Source organism: Tachypleus tridentatus, chromosome 3 (genome assembly GCF_004210375.1).
Source record: "Tachypleus tridentatus isolate NWPU-2018 chromosome 3, ASM421037v1, whole genome shotgun sequence".
Lineage (NCBI taxonomy): Eukaryota > Metazoa > Arthropoda > Merostomata > Xiphosura > Limulidae > Tachypleus > Tachypleus tridentatus.
In genome coordinates, this window is record NC_134827.1 from 106,567,804 (window position 1) to 106,587,728 (window position 19,925).

A 19,925-nucleotide genomic window follows, 5' to 3' on the forward strand; every position below is an offset into this window, starting at 1 on the left:
CCAAACTGTGTTGATAGAAAATAATCAAATCGATACAATTAACTTACCTAGACGGACCTTCATCAACTATTTCTGTTTCCTTGGAAGCTCGTGCCCCTTGGATGGCCTGCAAAAAAAAAAAAAGATATTTGGTAATAGATCGCTGCAACACAAGCATATGTTGCTATTATAGAGATATTTGTTTGGAAGTGTAAGTTGATACTGTCATCCATTAGGATGTAGCTTTTTAAATGACGAGAAAAGGAAAGCTTATATGATCACATTAAGTTTTAAAAATTATCTCCTAAAAATTCCGATACGTTGTCTTCATATTCAATTTTCTCATGCGTAAGCCTAAAATATGAAAATCAAATACTCTGAACAGCACAACGAAACGTGATATTGGCTGATTAATCCATTAAATCATTAACGTGTTCCTCCAGCTATGGATGGGGCCGGAGGTGGCACAGAGGCTAGCATGCCTTCATGTGTATCCGAAGGTCCATGGTTCGAGTTCGTTGCAGCGAAAAAGAGGAAAAAAAATCATGCTCCGCACTATAGGGCGTTAGGTGAATTATAAGAGTGTTGTTTGTTTCTTTTCAGAATTTTGCACAAAGCTACACGGGGGCTATCTACGCTAGTTGTTCCTAATTTAGCAGTGTAAAGCTAGAGGGAGGACAACTAATCATCACCACCCACCGCCAACTATTGGGCTACTTTTTATCCACAAATAGTGGGATTGTCCGTCACATTATAACGCCGCTGCAGCTGAAAAGGCAAGCATGTTTGGTGTGGCGGGAATTCGAACCCGCGACCCTCGGATTACGAGTTGAGCGCCTTAACCATCTGGCCATACCAGGACTTATAGAAGTGACCATCAAATCCCACTATTTCTCTAAAAGTAGCCAAAGAGTTGTCGGTCGGTATTGTTTACTTGCTGCCTTCCCACTGCCAGTTAGGGGAGATATCCCCCATGTAAGTTTGCTCGAATATTCGAAAAAAACACAACAGTGCAATTGATTCAACAAACACAAAAGTTTAATGCCGATGATAACAAAGGTCATGTAACGCGCCCATTATATTACGTTACAAACAAACTCAGGGATTTAGGCTGTTGAAAACCTTTATGTCAGGGTTTGTTTCTGTCACAGACACTCGACGGTGTCGCCATCTACTTTCTGAAAACAAGCACAGGAAGAAAGTTTACTCTTACTGATTGAGACAGATGCTTATCACCACTGTTTATCTCTGTCACAAACATCTTGTTTCTTCTGAAACAGCAAAAGTTCAAACATAAATCGCTCTTCAATCGTCTTAAAGAAAAATCATATCCCTTGAAGAAGTAATTTGTTTGTTGCTCATCTCAAATCTTCACAATGGGCTGGTTGTTTGTGATCATCGTGGGTATTTAAGCCTTTTTGTTACATTATGAGAGCCGGCCACCAATCTGTGCATCGTTAAGTTCACCCTCACTTGCAGGAGTGGTTCTAGGATCTTATCGTTTGGGTGGGGGTGAGGGTGGAATAAGGAAATGTTTTGTGGCCTCCTGCAGAAGGCACGACAGTGATATTTTAAACAGCGTGTGCCATCTGTGAGTTGAGTAGAATACTCCTGTCTACGTCTATAAAGCCGAATTTTCCACTTCTTAACATGGAATACTTTTGTGCTTATTTTGGTGTTTGTGATTTTCACAAGAATTTTGGGGCACCTTGATGACCACTAAATGGATCGGAAAATTAAATGCCAATTATAAGGTCAATAACTAAATTAATGACATCTTCAATACCTTCAGGTGGAACTGTTCTCAACCGCTGTGGGACCAGATCCAAAGTGAGGGAACCCTCTTAGCATTTAGACAATGGAAACTGTAAAGCGGACGGGTGTGTTTTTTTTTTTTTTATGGGTCAACCATTGGGTTTTACACTTTTAAAAACTCTATGGCGAGGAGCCCTAGGCTGATTCTGCCCCGAATCAGGCTAGCAGTTTATCAAAATTACTTTAATGTATCATTCACTGTTATCGGAGACAGATATCTCTATGTCAAAGGTTTCTACGACACTGGCAAAAACAATTATGTCAGAGAGTAGTGTTACACGGGTAAATTCTCAGCTATGGTTGTATTGAAGATCGTTGTAATAATGATAAATAACATTTATCTATGTCAATGTCAAGGTCAGTATTACACAGACTTAACTGTTACACAGTATTACATTGGTAAATATTTAGTTACGACTGTGTTAAAGACCATTGAAATAATTACAAATTGTTTATCTATCTCATTGTCATTGTAATACTAATAAAAGCCCCATTACCTTATTATTATTTGATTGTTTTTGTACTCTGGGATGTTTTCAATTAGTGCAGCGTTTTTCGTTTCTGCTTGTTTTTTAAGTTATAACAAACTAATATATATATATATATAATAATTTCCGTAATCGAAATATAGAGATCGTTTGTCACTTAAGGTCATCCTTGAACTATCAGTAACTAACTTTACATAAGGACTTTGTATCTCCGAACGGCTGGTATGGGTATTAATACTTTTACTGAAAAGCAGAAAACAACGTTTCGACCTTCCGAGGTCATCTTCAGGTTAAGAAAGAGAGGGCCCGGCATGACCAGGCGTGTTAAGGCGTTCGACTCGTAATACAAGGGTCGTGGGTTCGAATCAAAACATGCTCGCCCTTTCAGCCGTAGGGGCGTTATAATGTGACGGTCAATCCCACCATTCGTTGATAAAAGAGTAGCCCAAGAGTTGGTGGTGGGTGGTGATGACTAACTGCCTTCCCTTTAGTCTTACACTGCTAAATTATGGACGGCTAGCGCAGATAGCCCTCGTGTAACTTTGCACGAAATTCAAAACAAACCAAACTGTTGTTAAAGTTTCATGTTTGTATTAGTAGAAAAGGGCGCGGCATGGCCAAGGGTGTTAAGGCGTTCGACTCGTAATACAAGGGTCGTGGGTTCGAATCCCGGTCGCACCAAACATGCTCGTCCTTTCAGCCGTGGGGGCGTTATAATGTTACGGTCAATCCCACCATTCGTTGATAAAAGAGTAGCCCAAGAGTTGGTGGTGGGTGGTGATGACTAACTGCCTTCCATTTAGTCTTACACTGCTAAATTAGGGACGGCTAGCGCAGATAGCCCTCGTGTAACTTTGCACGAAATTCAAAACAAACCAAACCGTTGTTATAATTACAGATATATACGTCTGTTGTTAAAGTTTCATGTTTGTTTTGGTAGAAAAGGGCGCGGCATGGCCAAGCGTGTTAAGGCGTTCGACTCGTAATACGAGGGTCGTGGGTTCGAATCCCGGTCGCACCAAACATGTTCGTCCTTTCAGCCGTGGGGTCGTTATAATGTTACGGTCAATCCCACCATTCGTTGATAAAAGAGTAGCCCAAGAGTTGGTGGTGGGTGGTGATGACTAACTGCCTTCCCTTTAGTCTTACACTGCTAAATTATGGACGGCTAGCGCAGATAGCCCTCGTGTAACTTTGCACGAAATTCAAAACAAACCAAACTGTTGTTAAAGTTTCATGTTTGTATTAGTAGAAAAGGGTGCGGCATGGCCAAGGGTGTTAAGGCGTTCGACTCGTAATACAAGGGTCGTGGGTTCGAATCCCGGTCGCACCAAACATGCTCGTCCTTTCAGCCGTGGGGCGTTATAATGTTACGGTCAATCCACCATTCGTTGATAAAGAGTAGCCCAAGAGTTGGTGGTGGGTGGTGATGACTAACTGCCTTCCATTTAGTCTTACACTGCTAAATTAGGGACGGCTAGCGCAGATAGCCCTCGTGTAACTTTGCACGAAATTCAAAACAAACCAAACCGTTGTTATAATTACAGATATATACGTCTGTTGTTAAAGTTTCATGTTTGTTTTGGTAGAAAGGGCGCGGCATGGCCAAGCGTGTTAAAGACGTTCGACTCGTAATACGAGGGTCGTGGGTTCGAATCCGGTCGCACCAAACATGTTCGTCCTTTCAGCCGTGGGGACGTTATAATGTTACGGTCAATTCCACCATTAGTTGATAAAAGAGTAGCCCAAGAGTTGGTGGTGGGTGGTGATGACTAACTGCCTTCCATTTAGTCTTACACTGCTAAATTAGGGACGGCTAGCGCAGATAGCCCTCGTGTAACTTTGCACGAAATTCAAAACAAACCAAACCGTTGTTATAATTACAGATATATACGTCTGTTGTTAAAGTTTCATGTTTGTTTTGGTAGAAAAGGGCGCGGCATGGCCAAGCGTGTTAAGGCGTTCGACTCGTAATACGAGGGTCGTGTGTTCGAATCCCGGTCGCACCAAACATGTTCGTCCTTTCAGCCGTGGGGGCGTTATAATGTTACGGTCAATCCCACCATTCGTTGATAAAAGAGTAGCCCAAGAGTTGGTGATGGGTGGTGATGACTAGCTGCCTTCCCTCTAGTCTTACACTGCTAAATTAGGGACGGCTAGCGCAGATAGCCCTCGTGTAGCTTAGCGCGAAATTGAAAAAACAAACAATAAAGAGAGTTTGCAACTGACTGTTGTCGAGATTATTTCAAGTGGGTTTCTCGTCATCTAGAATAACGTAACTACTTTGTTCAGTGTGCTTCAGGTAGCTGGACTTATTATTTGAAGAAAGTTTTAAGAGAAAGACAGGACGATGAGAAATTCAGATAGATACTTTATATCTGACATAAGACCCTTTAATATTTATTAAATAAAAGGAATTTTTACATTATCAAATATCAAGGGTAAACTGCCTTCCCACGACTGGCTGCAAACAGCGAAAGTCAGTCGAAGTTGAAGGTCACGCGTGGTCAGTCAATGTTTGACCTCAGTGTTTGGATCTTGTCTGATGGATGGAATATCCCCAAAGCGTTCGGGCCACAAACTTTACCCGTGATGAGTTTCAATAATAACAAACAAGGAGGGAAAATTAATTTCGATTTCTGCGTCTCTTTGTAATGTTTTTGATTTATATTATTTGCGTCACAATTGTTTTATACAGCGGATTTAAACGCCACCTATTTACAATAATGTATTTAGTAACTTTAGAGAACCGACAAAAAAAAAAAAAAAAAGATACGTGACCAGCATATTCTCTACCTTGCGTGACACGTGAGTCACTCCGATTACGGTCCACGTGACGGATCAATTTAAAACAGAACACGGTATTCGTGACGATTTCACGTGCTACGATCGAGGCAGTCAAAAGGCTGTACACTTAGTCGCTTATTTTATTATTTATTTTATTTTTGTAATGTAACTGCTGTTTGAAAACACGATCTACTCACGGCAGTAGATTCACATCCTATATTATATTATGTACGTATAAAGATAACAAATGAAATTCTGTGTGTGCGTTCATGTTTGACTGATACAGAAAACAAGAAACATTGCAAACTGAACCAAATACGCGCCACTTCTCGAATTTTTGTTAAGGTATCACTGTGACGTTGCGGGAAATAATGTATATGGATCGAAATCTGTCACGTAACAATAAAACATTCAAAAATGAACCGTTGAACTAATAACCGTACTGTATTCGATTTTGCACAGACGTGTTAGGAACGACTAAAACGACGACCGATTTAGTCAGCGAAAAAAAAAGAAACTGATAATTAAACGCCCACGATTCAATATGACGGTTTATGTTACTCGAAGACTGACGAAAGTGCATTAGGTTTACTTGAAAGTCGTGAAACGGTGTACTGGAGAACTATATAAAAAATATACCTGTCTTTGGAAGTGCAATACTTAATCGAAACTTGTCTCTAAATATTTTACGTACTACGACAACAATCAAGTCTCAAAATGGAAAGTCGTTACTGTGACGGAGAATCTAGATTATTGGAAATAAACCAGAAGTTAGACGAGTTGGCAAGTCGCCACTGAGCCACATATTAAGCGATTTTGTCGCACATACAACAAATTACTGTTCTATAAATTTCAAGCTTTTAAGCTAGTTTTTCGGGAACACGAACTTTAATGGACCCAGTCTCAGCATGTTATCACATATTTAATTAACCTGCCTGACCAGCCCTAAAGGAGTCTAGAAGTGGTGTTTGCTGGTGTTGTCACTGAAGGGGGGCGGGGCATCTAGAAGTACTAATGCTTCGCCATGTACTTGTTTTTGTTTGTTTTGCTAAATTCCGTGTAAAGCTACTTGATGGCTATCTACGCTAGCCGTCCCTAATTTTGAAATGGAACAATTGAGGAAAATCAGCTTGTCAACACTATCTACCCGCCAACTTTTATGCTATTCTTCTAACAACGAACAGTGAGATTAGCCGATATATTCTGACGTCCCCGTAGGCTTAAAGAGCGAACATGTTTAATGACAGGTTTAGAACTTGCAACTCCGAAAATTGCGAGTCGAGATCCCCCACCACCAGGCCGCGCCGGGTTCCAACGTGTACTCCATTTCAACAAAAATTTCATTTGTTTTGAATATCGCACAAAATATACAGGGGGTTATCTGCGCTAGCCGTCCCTAATTTAGCAGTGTAAGACTAGAGGGAAGGCAGCTAGTCGTCACTACCCACCGCCAACTCTTGAGCTACTCTTTTACCAACGAATATTGATATTGACCGAATATTATAACGCCTCCACGGCTGAAAGGGCGAGCACGTTCAGTGCGACGGGAATTCGAACCCATGCTATTAAAATACATAAATGCCAAGATAATCAACTTTTTTTTTTCCACTGTCGTCTAATTATACAGAAACTTTAGAACCTCTTAGGGTTATGCAAGGAAAGTATTTTCTATCCAAAGTAAAAGAAATAAAACAAATTGTCTGATGCACGTGTTCATGGAGTAATTCGAAATCACGAGACAGCTGTAGCTTTCTCACATAACTGTTTTTAATTTAATGTATATTTTTTCAGACTTCTGACAACAACAACAGCACCACTTTTTGTTGTTGGTCCAGCTTATTGACTTCTCAGAAATGCTACTTTATTTCTATACTTGCTCTCAGCATCACTAAACGTTGTTACTTGTAAATGGTCATTTCGTTTTCTTTTTTAAAGGATACTCCGTAGAGAATTATCATCAAAGAAACTGTTGTTTAATGAGCCAGGTGATTAAGGCACTCGACTCTTCATCTGAAGTGCGCGGGTTTGAATCCTCATCACATCAAACATGCTCCTTCTTTTGGCTGTGGAGGTGTTACAACGTTACGATCAATCTCACCATTCGTGGCTAAAAACGAATATCCCAAGAGCTGGTGGTGGGTGGTGATTCATTGTTTGTTTGGTTTGCTTTGAATTTCGCGCAAAGCTACACAAAGGCTATCTACGCTAGACGTCCCTAATTTAGCATTGAAAGATTAGAGGAAACGGAAGCTAGCCATCACCAATCCACCGCCAATTACTCTATTGCCAACGAATAGTGGGATTGACCGTGATGCTGTAACGCCCCCACGGCTGATAAAGCAAGCATGTTTGATGGAACGGGTACTCTAATCAAAACACCCTAACCACCGGGCTCAACTAAAATGTTCAAAATATGAAATGTGCAAAAGTTACTTTTTGGCCACAGTGTAGAAAAAATCACGAACAGGCTCAATGTTCGTGCTTATATACGACGTTAAGTTAATTGTAAAATTAGTGAACATTTCCCTCATATTATACGTATGAATAGGAAGATCCCCGTATACTTTCTTTTATTATACGAAATTAGTATAATTTTCGATTATTTTAAGAATTATCAGAAATCGACAGCAGGTGACGCATGGCATGGTTTGACGTCAATTTGTCAGGACATCAAGACATTTCTGCCAGTATAAACTCTTCCGACACATGTTGGTTCGATCCCTGGCAGGCACACTTTTATTTTTTTGGCCCGGCATGGCCAAGCGTGTTAAGGCGTGCAACTCGTAATCTGAGGGCCGCGGGTTCGCATCCCGGTCGCGCCAAACATGCTCGCCCTTTCAGCCGTGGGGGCGTTATAATGTGACGGTCAATCCCACTATTCGTTGGTAAAAGAGTAGCCCAAGAGTTGGCGGTGGGTGGTGATGACTAGCTGCCTTCCCTCTAGTCTTTCACTGCTAAATTAGGGACGGCTAGCACAGATAGCCCTCGAGTAGCTTTGTGCGAAATTCCAAAACAAAGAAACAAACAAACAAACAAACCGACATATGTAACATAATTAAAGAAAATTTTCAATTAGAATATCGATGTTATTTTGAACAATAATGTGGTAAGAAGTACAATAGGAGAAAATGGTGAAAAACAACAACAAAAACCACCCGCCCTAATAGACGAACTGAATTTCATCTTCAAGGGTTATTTTTTAACTTTGTATTACAGACGCATTTTTTTTATGATTTGAATCCATTGTTGTAGGGTGTAATTTACAAGTTAAGCGTGAGACAGATTACGTTTATACAATAAAAAGAACAAACATGTTCATACACGTTAGTTTCATTGCCTTTAAACGTCTAACACCAGGGTCTACAATCTCTTGATCTGTTATCGTAATTCAGGGTTAAGGAAACCTTTCCATGGCGTCGTCCCTACTGAAATGTGTTTTGTCTTTTTCTGCGAATACACTAAACTATACATATACTTTTCTCATGCCATTTGTTGTTGTTGGACAGATTATTAGTAATATTTGTAATGTAGTTTTCGAAAGTTTTTGTTTTGTTTTTAAATTGGAAGTTTCACGTGCATGGTCACAGTTACGCGTGCTCCCTTTGGGAGGAGCCGCTCACTACAGGTTCTGTATAACGAAATACAATATTACATGAAATTCACATGGGGCGGAACCACCAGTACAAAGAGCGATCAATATTCTGTGATCAAAGTTTTTTTTTTTTTTAAATAGATAAAAGTAGACCTCTGCCGAAAGAAAATATTCTATCAGTTAAAGCTTATTGTTAGCTATATGAAAACAACACGTTTGGATACTTGTATTCATCCTATCTTCATTCGTAGCATGACAAGAATGCCACTGAACTCGTAAAAATATTATTTAAAAAATAACGGCTGAAACAGCCCATACAATGATAACACAGGCATCTGACATTCACGTACCTTGATGAAATGAATGTATACATACTGATATGCACGTGCATGTGTATTCTTATATTACCCAATATATCCCCGTCGCACCAAACATGCTCGCCCTTTCAGCTGTGGAGGCGTTATAAAGTTACGGTCAATCCCGCTATTCGTTGGTAAAAGAGTTGGCGGTGGGTGGTTATGACTAGCTGCCTTCCCTCTACTCTTACACTGCTAAATTAGGGACGGCTAGGGACGTGTAGCTTTGTGCGAAATTCAAAACAAACCAAACCAATTATCAAACATACCAAGATAGACAGTCAAGATGAAGTAGTGGTATTTTAACAGGGAGTGGGCCTACTTCTGACGTCAGTCAAACCCTGAATTCTGTTGACTACAAACTTTAGGTATACATAATATAAAGTAGCTCGAATGTTCCAGAATTCAGTGCCTTCATACCTTCTGTCACAAGTACCAAATCCATTCAATACCACAACATTACCGTAAAAGACGTCAGCCGTTTCCCAGAGAATTACATCAATGTGGCATTATCCGGATAATAATATAATGTTATCAATGCTGGCGATATAGCATTATCCGGATAATAACATAATGTTATCAATGCTGGCGATTTAGCATTATCCGGATAATGACATAATGTTATCAATGCCGGCGATATAGCATTATCCGGATAATAACATAATGTTATCAATGTTGGCGATATAGCATTATCCGGATAATAATATAATGTTATCAATGCTGTAGATATGGCATTATCCGGATAATAACACAATGTCACCAATGCAGGCGGTATGGCATTGTCTGGATATTATTATAATACAAGAAATTCATGACTACTAGTAGTAAAACAGAGAGAACTAACCTAACCGTCATATTCTTCGCAGCTAAAATGACACACTAATATGAAATTAGAGTTACACACACACAAATATTTTACGATAACTCAATCGTTGTATATCCTAAGTTTTTGTTTGCTTCTATCAAACCCAAATCGACCACGGAATAAAAACACAATAAATGTAAACGTCCAGCAGTCCGTATGGTGATATTCTGTTGGTTTCGAGGCTCAAGATTAATCCATCTAGCGTGGCGGTGGATGATTTGGGGCCACAACTTGCCAACGAAATCTGGCGACTCTTAGCCCACTAACAACAGTGACAATGCCAGCTTGTAGTCTTTAACAATAGGTTGTCCTGAGGTATGTATTCAATGTCAGTAATATATCAGGTATCACTGAGAGAAGGGAGTGCTTAACGTTGGGCGAATGTCCAAGGACTTTTTATTCCTTCACTACGCGCGTTCTTCCTGGAGTGGATCAGCCAAACCGGACTTAACATTTTCCACCCTTCATCCAACCAACGATCCATCAGAGGAACAGTAAGCTCACTTCTTCGTGTCACTTTTTGTTGCATCTTCAGATGCACTACGCGCGTTCTTCCTGGAGTGGATCCGCCAAACCGGACTTAACGTTTTCCACCCTTCATCCAACCAATGATCCATCAGAGGAACAGTAAGCTCACTTCATCGTGTCACTTTTTGTTGCATCTTCAGATGTCTGTAAACCCTAATCAGGGACACGTGGTGCTCGTATTGGTGCTTTCTTTAAATTTAAAGCTAAAGCGATGTTTGTAATACAAAGGAAAATACGCTAGGTAATTACATATACCGTGATCTTCGCAGAGAACATGCTCAACAACTTGACATCTGGCCCGGCATGGCTAGGTGGTTAAGACACTCAACTCGTAATCTGAGTGTCGCGGGTTCGAATCCCTGTCGCACCAAACATGTTCGCCCTTTCAGCCGTGAGTACGTTATAATGTGACGATTAATCCCACTATTTGTTGGTAAAAGAGTAGCCCAAGAGTTGGCGGTGGGTGGTGATGACTAGCTGCCTTCCCTATAGTCTTACTCTGCTAAATTAGGAACGGCTAGCGAAGATAGCTCTCGTGTAGCTTTGTGCGAAATTCAAACTAAAGCAAACCAAACTTGACATGTACCATATTTTCATGATAATTCAGTCTCTCTGTAAGAAATATATTCGTTAGGGTTCTTTATTCGTGTTTTTTTTTTACGTATACCAGCGTATGAAGCCAAGTACGACAGCAGAAGATACCATGGTATAGTACCACTACCTTAAATCAAGTAAGGTTTTACAACGTAAATTACCTGTCGTTATATTTACCTTTAATATGACTGAATCAATAACAGATTGACTATTGGCAGGCAGCATTTAATTATCTTTACTAGTACTGGCTCAATCAATGATTGGCTAACGTTTCACCTGGAAGTTTTCAATTATCTTTGATGTGACAGAAATTACGATTGGATGGCTAACTTTTTCGCTCAGATACCTTCAGCGATCTCTAACAAAACTGGGCCACTGACTGCCCGCCTAACATTTCCGCCTAGAAGTCTCTAATCTTTTGATATGAAAGAGACAACAACTGGCTGACTAACATGAATGGATCCATGACCCAATTATTAACTTCACGCCAAATCTTTAATTATGTTAATCTCAAAATAACCACACTATTTAAAACCTGTACTACCCTACTGAAGCCATGGGCTAGATGGGCAAGTCAAAGACGATAGTTAGTCAAGCAGTGGGCTGACTTTCAGATTTATTACATTCCCAAAGCTAAACATGCGAAGACATCACAGCCCGATTCTTCGAACCTTCCATTACTCAGCTCGGCACAATGGCGCCCCATATCTCTTTAAAATAAGGCTCATTTTTTAATTATACACACTGTAAATTTGTAACCTACGTCTATTTTTATCTTACCTGTGAAACTCTTCACAAACAGTTAACAAACAGTGACTTTATCGAGCTCAACTGTGCTTCAGAAATTCCCCTGGTATCTCAGAGGCAACCTTATAAAACTTATAATACTAAAACCCGGGTTTTGATACCCGTGATGGGCAATAGCTCGTTGTGCAGCTTTGCGGTTAACAACGGGCAGGGTGTATGATACACTTACAACAACGAGCAAAAAAAAAACACAGTAAGGACAATATTAAACTGAGCATTTACCTGGTGAAGGATTCGAAACTTGCGACCTAAACCACTATAAAGGAACCAGTAAACACAGACTCCCATGGTGACGGCCAGAGCATATAGGGAAAGCACGAACATGATCCGAGAGTTACTGACAGTCCACAGAACAGACCAAGAGAGAACCAGAATCCGTTTGGTAACTCCACGCACTGTAAGCCGCTCCAACACATTTCTCGCTGTACCGTACACTAAACAGCACGTGAACTTGTGGTCCTGTTGAAGTCTCTTCAAGGTAGGCAACAAGCGCGTGCGCCAGCCACGATACGCAGGGAGAATGAAGGTTTGATGGGGTTTAACAACACTGAAATGAAGGTTCTACGAAGATGTTCAAAGCTTTGTTTAAGTCTCGAAAATTCTCATACCCCGGCTGACACACATCTCTGTAATATAAGCTTTTGACTATTTGGCTTCTGGAAGAGGCGTTGCATATCTTTCACACACACAGAAAGCATTCTATCATCACACTACCATTGCGACATCAATGTAAAAAACATGTAGCTCTGATACATTCGTATCATCCGTAGTTGGCGCGTAATTTGATTTGAATATTCGAAATCGTTATTATGTAAAGTACTCCATTCTGCATACACCAAATATTCGTATGAAAACGGATTCAATAAATTAGAATTTTATTGCAGTTGAAACGCTGCTCGTGCACTTAAATAAGCCTGTTTTTTTTTTAAGCACAATAATGCTATTGTATAACGTAGATTCCAATAACAGCAAACAACTCAGGAACCCAGACGTTTTACTCTCGACTACACACCCACTTTACAAATGAATAAAAACAAAAACACTGCAGGATTCGAAACTACAAACACTAAGAGAAAGACATGGTGTGTTGATAAGAAATGAAAGAGAGAGAAATAACCCTGGATAAGTTTACAAACTGCTAGCGACATTTAAGAACAAATAAAAAGTGATGTTTCTGGAGGTACAAATATATATTTTTAAATATATGAGAAAAGAAAACAATGTACACATATCATCGTATCTTAATTAACATACCTCATATCCACAACACACCACATGTTTACAGCTGTAACGACATTACAGATTTTTATATTTCTCACAGAAGTTACGCGAAAAGAGATTATAGAAAAAGCGTTATGCAAAACGTGAACAAAATAGAAACTTTGACATTTTCGCGTCAAAGTTTCCAAGTCATATAAGTCAATTGATTTGAGACTAAATTGGTTTAATATCTAGTTTCCTTATCAAACAATGCATTGTAGAATTTAACTTTAAACTGAACGTTCGATAACCAAGAACCGCATAATGAGGGGTGGCAAATTAAAAAGCAAGTTATCGATTTTGCAATAATTAGACACATTCCATGAACAGTTAGACACATTTCATGAACAGTTAGACACATTTCCTGAACAATTAGACTCATTCATTGAACAGTTAGACACATTCCCTGAACAATTAGACACATTCCATGAACAATTAGACACATTTCCTGAACAATTAAACACATTCCATGAACAGTTAGACACATTCCTAAACAATTAGACACATTCCATGAACAATTAGACACATTCCATAAACAATTAGACACATTCCACGAACAGTTAGACACATTCCCTGAACAATTAGACACATTTCCTGAACAATTAGAACAATTAGACACATTCCCTGAACAGTTAGACTCATTCCCTGAACAGTTAGACACATTCCATGAACAGTTAGACACATTTGTTGAACAGTTAGACACATTCCTGAACAAGTAGACACATTCCATGAACAATTAGACACATTTCTGAACAATTAAACACATTCCATGAACAATTAGACACATTCCATGAACAGTTAGACACATTCCCTGAACAGTTAGACACATTTCTTGAACAGTTAGACTCATTCCCTGAACAGTTAGACACATTCCATGAACAGTTAGACACATTCCTGAACAAGACACATTCCATGAACAATTAGACACATTCCTGAACAAATTAGACACATTCCATGAACAATTAGACACATTCCTGAACAATTAGACACATTCCTGAACAATTAGACACATTCCATGAACAATTAAACACATTCCATGAACAGTTAGACACATTCCTGAACAATTAGACAATTCCATGAATAGTTAGACACATTCCTAAACAATTAGACACATTCCGTGAACAATTAGACACATTCCGTGAACAATTAGACACATTCCTGAACAATTAGACACATTCCATGAACAGTTAGACACATTCCTGAACAATTAGACAATTCCATGAACAGTTAGACACATTCCCGAACAGTTAGACACATTCCATGAACAATTAGACACATTCCCTGAACAGTTAGACACATTCTTTGAACAATTAGACACATTCCTGAACAATTAGACACATTCCATGAACAATTAGACACATTCCATGAACAGTTAGACACATTCCATGAACAATTAGACACATTCCATGAACAATTAGACACATTCCTGAACAAATTAGACACATTCCATGAACAATTAGACACATTCCTGAACAATTAGACACATTCCTGAACAATTAGACACATTCCATGAACAATTAAACACATTCCTGAACAATTAGACACATTCCTGAACAATTAGACACATTCCTGAACAATTAAACACATTCCATGAACAGTTAGACACATTCCTGAACAATTAGACACATTCCATGAACAATTAGACACATTCCATGAACAATTAGACACATTCCATGAACAGTTAGACACATTCCATGAACAGTTAGACACATTCCATGAACAGTTAGACAATTCCATGAATAAGTTATGAAGAATAAGAAAAGTAGTACACTGTGATAATGTATACTGTGATAATGTACACTGTGATAATGTATACTGTAATAATGTACACTGTGATAATGTACACTGTGATAATGTACACTGTGATAATGTATACTGTGATAATGTACACTGTGATAATGTATACTGTAATAATGTACACTGTGATAATGTACACTGTGATAATGTATACTGTAATAATGTACACTGTAATAATGTACACTGTGATAATGTACACTGTGATAATGTATACTGTGATAATGTATACTGTAATAATGTACACTGTCATAATGTACACTGTGATAATGTATACTGTGATAATGTATACTGTGATAATGTATACTGTAATAATGTACACTGTAATAATGTACACTGTGATAATGTATACTGTAATAATGTACACTGTGATAATGTATACTGTAATAATGTACACTGTGATAATGTATACTGTAATAATGTACACTGTGATAATGTATACTGTGATAATGTACACTGTGATAATGTATACTGTGATAATGTATACTGTAATAATGTACACTGTAATAATGTACACTGTGATAATGTATACTGTGATAATGTATACTGTGATAATGTATACTGTAATAATGTACACTGTAATAATGTACACTGTGATAATGTATACTGTAATAATGTAAACTGTGATAATGTATACTGTAATAATGTACACTGTGATAATGTATACTGTAATAATGTACACTGTGATAATGTATACTGTAATAATGTACACTGTGATAATGTATACTGTAATAATGTACACTGTGATAATGTATACTGTAATAATGTACACTGTGATAATGTATACTGTAATAATGTACACTGTGATAATGTATACTGTAATAATGTACACTGTAATAATGTACATTGTGATAATGTACACTGTAATAATGTACATTGTGATAATGTACACTGTAATAATGTACACTGTGATAATGTACACTGTAATAATGTACACTGTGATAATGTACACTGTAATAATGAAATTGTAATAATGTATGCTGTAATAATGTAAATTGTAATAATGCATACTAACAATGTACATTATAATAATGTGAACTCTAATAATGTATACTGTAATAACAAGTTCCATCATGTAGAGAGTTTTACATTGATAGAGTAAATCTCTAGTCCCTGGTATAACAGTGACACATTATTTAACAATAATAATAGATTAGAGTAGTCCCTGGTATAACAGTGACACATTATTTAACAATAATAATAGATTAGAGCAGTCCCTGGTATAACAGTGACACATTAACTAATAATAATAATAGATTAGAGCAGTCCCTGGTATAACAGTGACACATTATTTAACAATAATAATAGATTAGAGCAGTCCCTGGTATAACAGTGACACATTATTTAACAATAATAATAGATTAGAGTAGTCCCTGGTATAACAGTAATAATAGATTAGAAGTATAACAGTGACACATTATTTAACATAATATTTAACTGATTAGAGTATATAATAGTGACACATTATTTAACAATAATAATAGATTAGAGTAGTCCCTGGTATAACAGTGACACATTATTTAATAATAGATTAGAGCAATAACAGTACACATTATTTAACAATAATAATAGATTAGAGTAGTCCCTGGTATAACAGTGACACATTATTTAACAATAATAATAGATTAGAGTAGTCCCTGGTATAACAGTGACACATTATTTAACAATAATAATAGATTAGAGTAGTCCCTGGTATAACAGTGACACATTATCTAATAATAATAATAGATTAGAGCAGTCCCTGGTATAACAGTGACACATTATTTAACAATAATAATAGATTAGAGTAGTCCCTGGTATAACAGTGACACATTATTTAACAATAATAATAGATTAGAGTAGTCCCTGGTATAACAGTGACACATTAGCTAATAATAATAATAATAGATTAGAGTAGTCCCTGAAATAACAGTGACACATTATTTAACAATAATAATAGAATAGAGTAGTCCCTGGTATAACAGTGACACATTATTTAATAATAATAATATATTAGAGTAGTCCCTGAAATAACAGTGACACATTATTTAACAATAATAATAGATTAGAGTAGTCCCTGGTATAACAGTGACACATTATTTAACAATAATAATAGATTAGAGTAGTCCCTGGTATAACAGTGACACATTATTTAACAATAATAATAGATTAGAGTAGTCCCTGGTATAACAGTGACACATTATTTAACAATAATAATAGATTAGAGTAGTCCCTGGTATAACAGTGACACATTATTTAACAATAATAATAGATTAGAGTAGTCCCTGGTATAACAGTGACACATTATTTAACAATAATAATAGATTAGAATAGTTCCTGGTATAATAGTGACACATTATTTAATAATAATAATATATTAGAATAGTTCATGGTATAATAGTGACACATTATTTAATAATAATAATAATAGATTAGAATAGTTCCTGGTATAATAGTGACACATTATTTAATAATAATAATAATAAATTAGAATAGTTCATGGTATAATAGTGACACATTATTTAACAATAATAATAGATTAGAATAGTTCCTGGTATAATAGTGACACATTATTTAACAATAATAATAGATTAGAATGGTATAACAGTGACACGTTATTTAATAATAATAATAATAGATTAAAGTAGTTCCTGGTGTAACAGTGACACATTATTTAACAATAATAATAGATTAGAGTAGTCCCTGGTATAACAGTGACACATTATTTAACAATAATAATAGATTAGAGTAGTCCCTGGTATAACAGTGACACATTATTTAACAATAATAATAGATTAGAGTAGTCCCTGGTATAACAGTGACACGTTATTTAATAATAATAATAATAGATTAGAGTAGTCCCTGGTATAACAGTGACACATTATTTAACAATAATAATAGATTAGAGTAGTCCCTGGTATAACAGTGACACATTAGTTAACAATAATAATAGGTTAGAATAGTTCTAACAGTGACACATTACACTATGTAACACAAGTTGTGTTCCTGGATAGTAAGTGTTATTTCTTAATTGCTTATGTTGTAAAAGTACAAAAAATGACCATTATTCCCTTCAAACTTTACTTTTGTGACCTGGATAATAACATTAAGAAATTAACCTATTTTATATGTAAAAACAGGCAAATTTGCACATTTTCATTTACATAAGGTCTGAATAAAACAACATATGAATCAAGATTTACATGTATTTATATTAAAATTATACAAAAATATTTAGAAGTGAGTAGTTTTTCGAGATTTGTGACTGTAATGTAAATCACTTTCACGTATCAGACCCCAAATATAGTCTCCCATCATGTTTTCGTTATACGCTCCCAGGTCACAAAAGCAAAGTTTGAAGAGAAAAATAGGTCTTTTCCATTTACTTTAGGCATAAGCAATTGGGAAATAACACTTCCTGTCCAGGAACAAGAATAATTAAAAATTTTGTTACATAGTGTAATTTAATACCACTACTTATAAATTAGAAACAGATATGTAAATAGAATAAAAATAAAAATGAAACTGGCCAAAAAAACAGGTCTGGTGGTTAGCATTCAACTCGTTATATACGGGTTCGAATCCTGTCACCGAACATACATGTCCTGTTAACCGTAAATCGTTTATAAAAGAGTAGCTCAAAACTTATCAGCTGGTAGTATTGATTAGCTACCTTTCTTCTATCATTTTAAAATTACGGATAGGTGGCGCAGATAGCCTTCGAGTAGCCTTGCACGAAGTGATAAAACAACAAAACAACAACGAACTATTTTCATACAACAGAATAAAGAAGCAACACTATCATATGTAAATAATTAAACCAAGGTGCTATACCACTCGGGCAGGATAGAGTAAACCTCTAGTTTGAGATATAATAACGACACACAGTCACATTATCTAAAGCAGGGGTTTTTAACCAGGGGTGCCCGCACCCCTAGGGGTTGCGAAGATGATTCCCAAGGGGTGCATAATTAAAGCAAATCTATATTTTTACATAAGAGTATGCTTTATATTTCTCAAGGGGGTGCGAGAAATGATTACTGATTTGAAAGGGGTGCAAACACTGAAAAAGGTTAAGAACCGCTGATCTAAAGCATAGCACAAAACTAAAACCAAAATAAGGTTAATTAAACCCAGCTGCTCTGCCGTTTGGTGGCGTCTCAACCTTGTAACATTCTGTGCAGAAACAGCACAGAGAGTTATTAACAAAGTTTAGTTTTCGATACCAAAAAGTGGTAACACTTTGAGGAACACTTTCTTAAACCAGAAACACCGATAAATCAGGTTATTGTTCATATCTACTTTGTAACGTAGCCTTTTTCATTGTTCATCAATCTTTCCCCAAACGTATTTCCCAAGTATAAAAATATTAAGTAACACATAAGTCATAAAACACAGCAGTGTTTTACTGCTGCTAAATGCTGTAATTTAATATAAGGTTGTATTTACTGTCTGTCTGTGGTTGGCGAGGCCAAACGTTTTGTTTTCTTCCACAGTTCAATTTCATTTAAAATACTGATTCAGAGTTTGTTTTTGAATTTCGCGCAAAGCTACTCAAGGGCTATCTTCGCTAGCCGTCCCTAATTTAGCAGAGTAAGGCTAGAAGAAGGCAGCTAGTCACCACCGCTAATTATAGGGATACACTTTTACCAAAGAATAGTGGGATTGACCTCGTCACATTATAACGCCTCCAGGCTGAAAGGGCGAGCATGTTTGGTGCGACGGGGATTCGAACCCACGAACCTCAGATTACGAGTCGTGTGCCCTAACCCACCTGGCCATGCCGGGCTCCTTGTTTAGCTACGTTTACGTATTTGTTTACCTTTGTGATAAAATGTCTGAAACACCCAGACTTCTTGTTTATATAATATGTGTTATTTATTGATTTAAATCTAGTACATGTAATTATACGAGTTCTCTTCTGACACATTAAACTATTTATTAAACTAATAAGTGGTATTAGTTTAATCAGCTTAAGTTATCGTGTTATAAATTCAGTCACTACTACGTTCACACTATAAAATCGTTTCTTCTTCAAATACGTGAAGTGTATGTGAGATCCATTATTAAACGTCTCCTGT

At 37.1% G+C, this 19,925-nt stretch overlaps 1 protein-coding gene and 1 long non-coding RNA gene across 6 annotated transcripts in view; one reads left to right on the forward strand and one right to left on the reverse strand.

Annotated features, from left to right (window-relative positions):
- LOC143247685 (uncharacterized) overlaps positions 1 to 19,925 on the forward strand; it is a 274,645-nt gene that overhangs the window by 46,453 nt on the left and 208,267 nt on the right. The gene's annotated exons all lie outside the window — the stretch shown is intronic.
- Positions 1 to 19,925, reverse strand: part of LOC143247684 (uncharacterized) — a 179,849-nt gene that overhangs the window by 37,007 nt on the left and 122,917 nt on the right. For both annotated transcript variants that reach the window (XM_076496077.1, XM_076496076.1), the window contains exon 4: positions 48 to 106. In XM_076496077.1, coding sequence (XP_076352192.1) covers positions 48 to 106 — 59 coding nt within the window. The remainder of the gene's footprint in view (positions 1 to 47; positions 107 to 19,925) is intronic.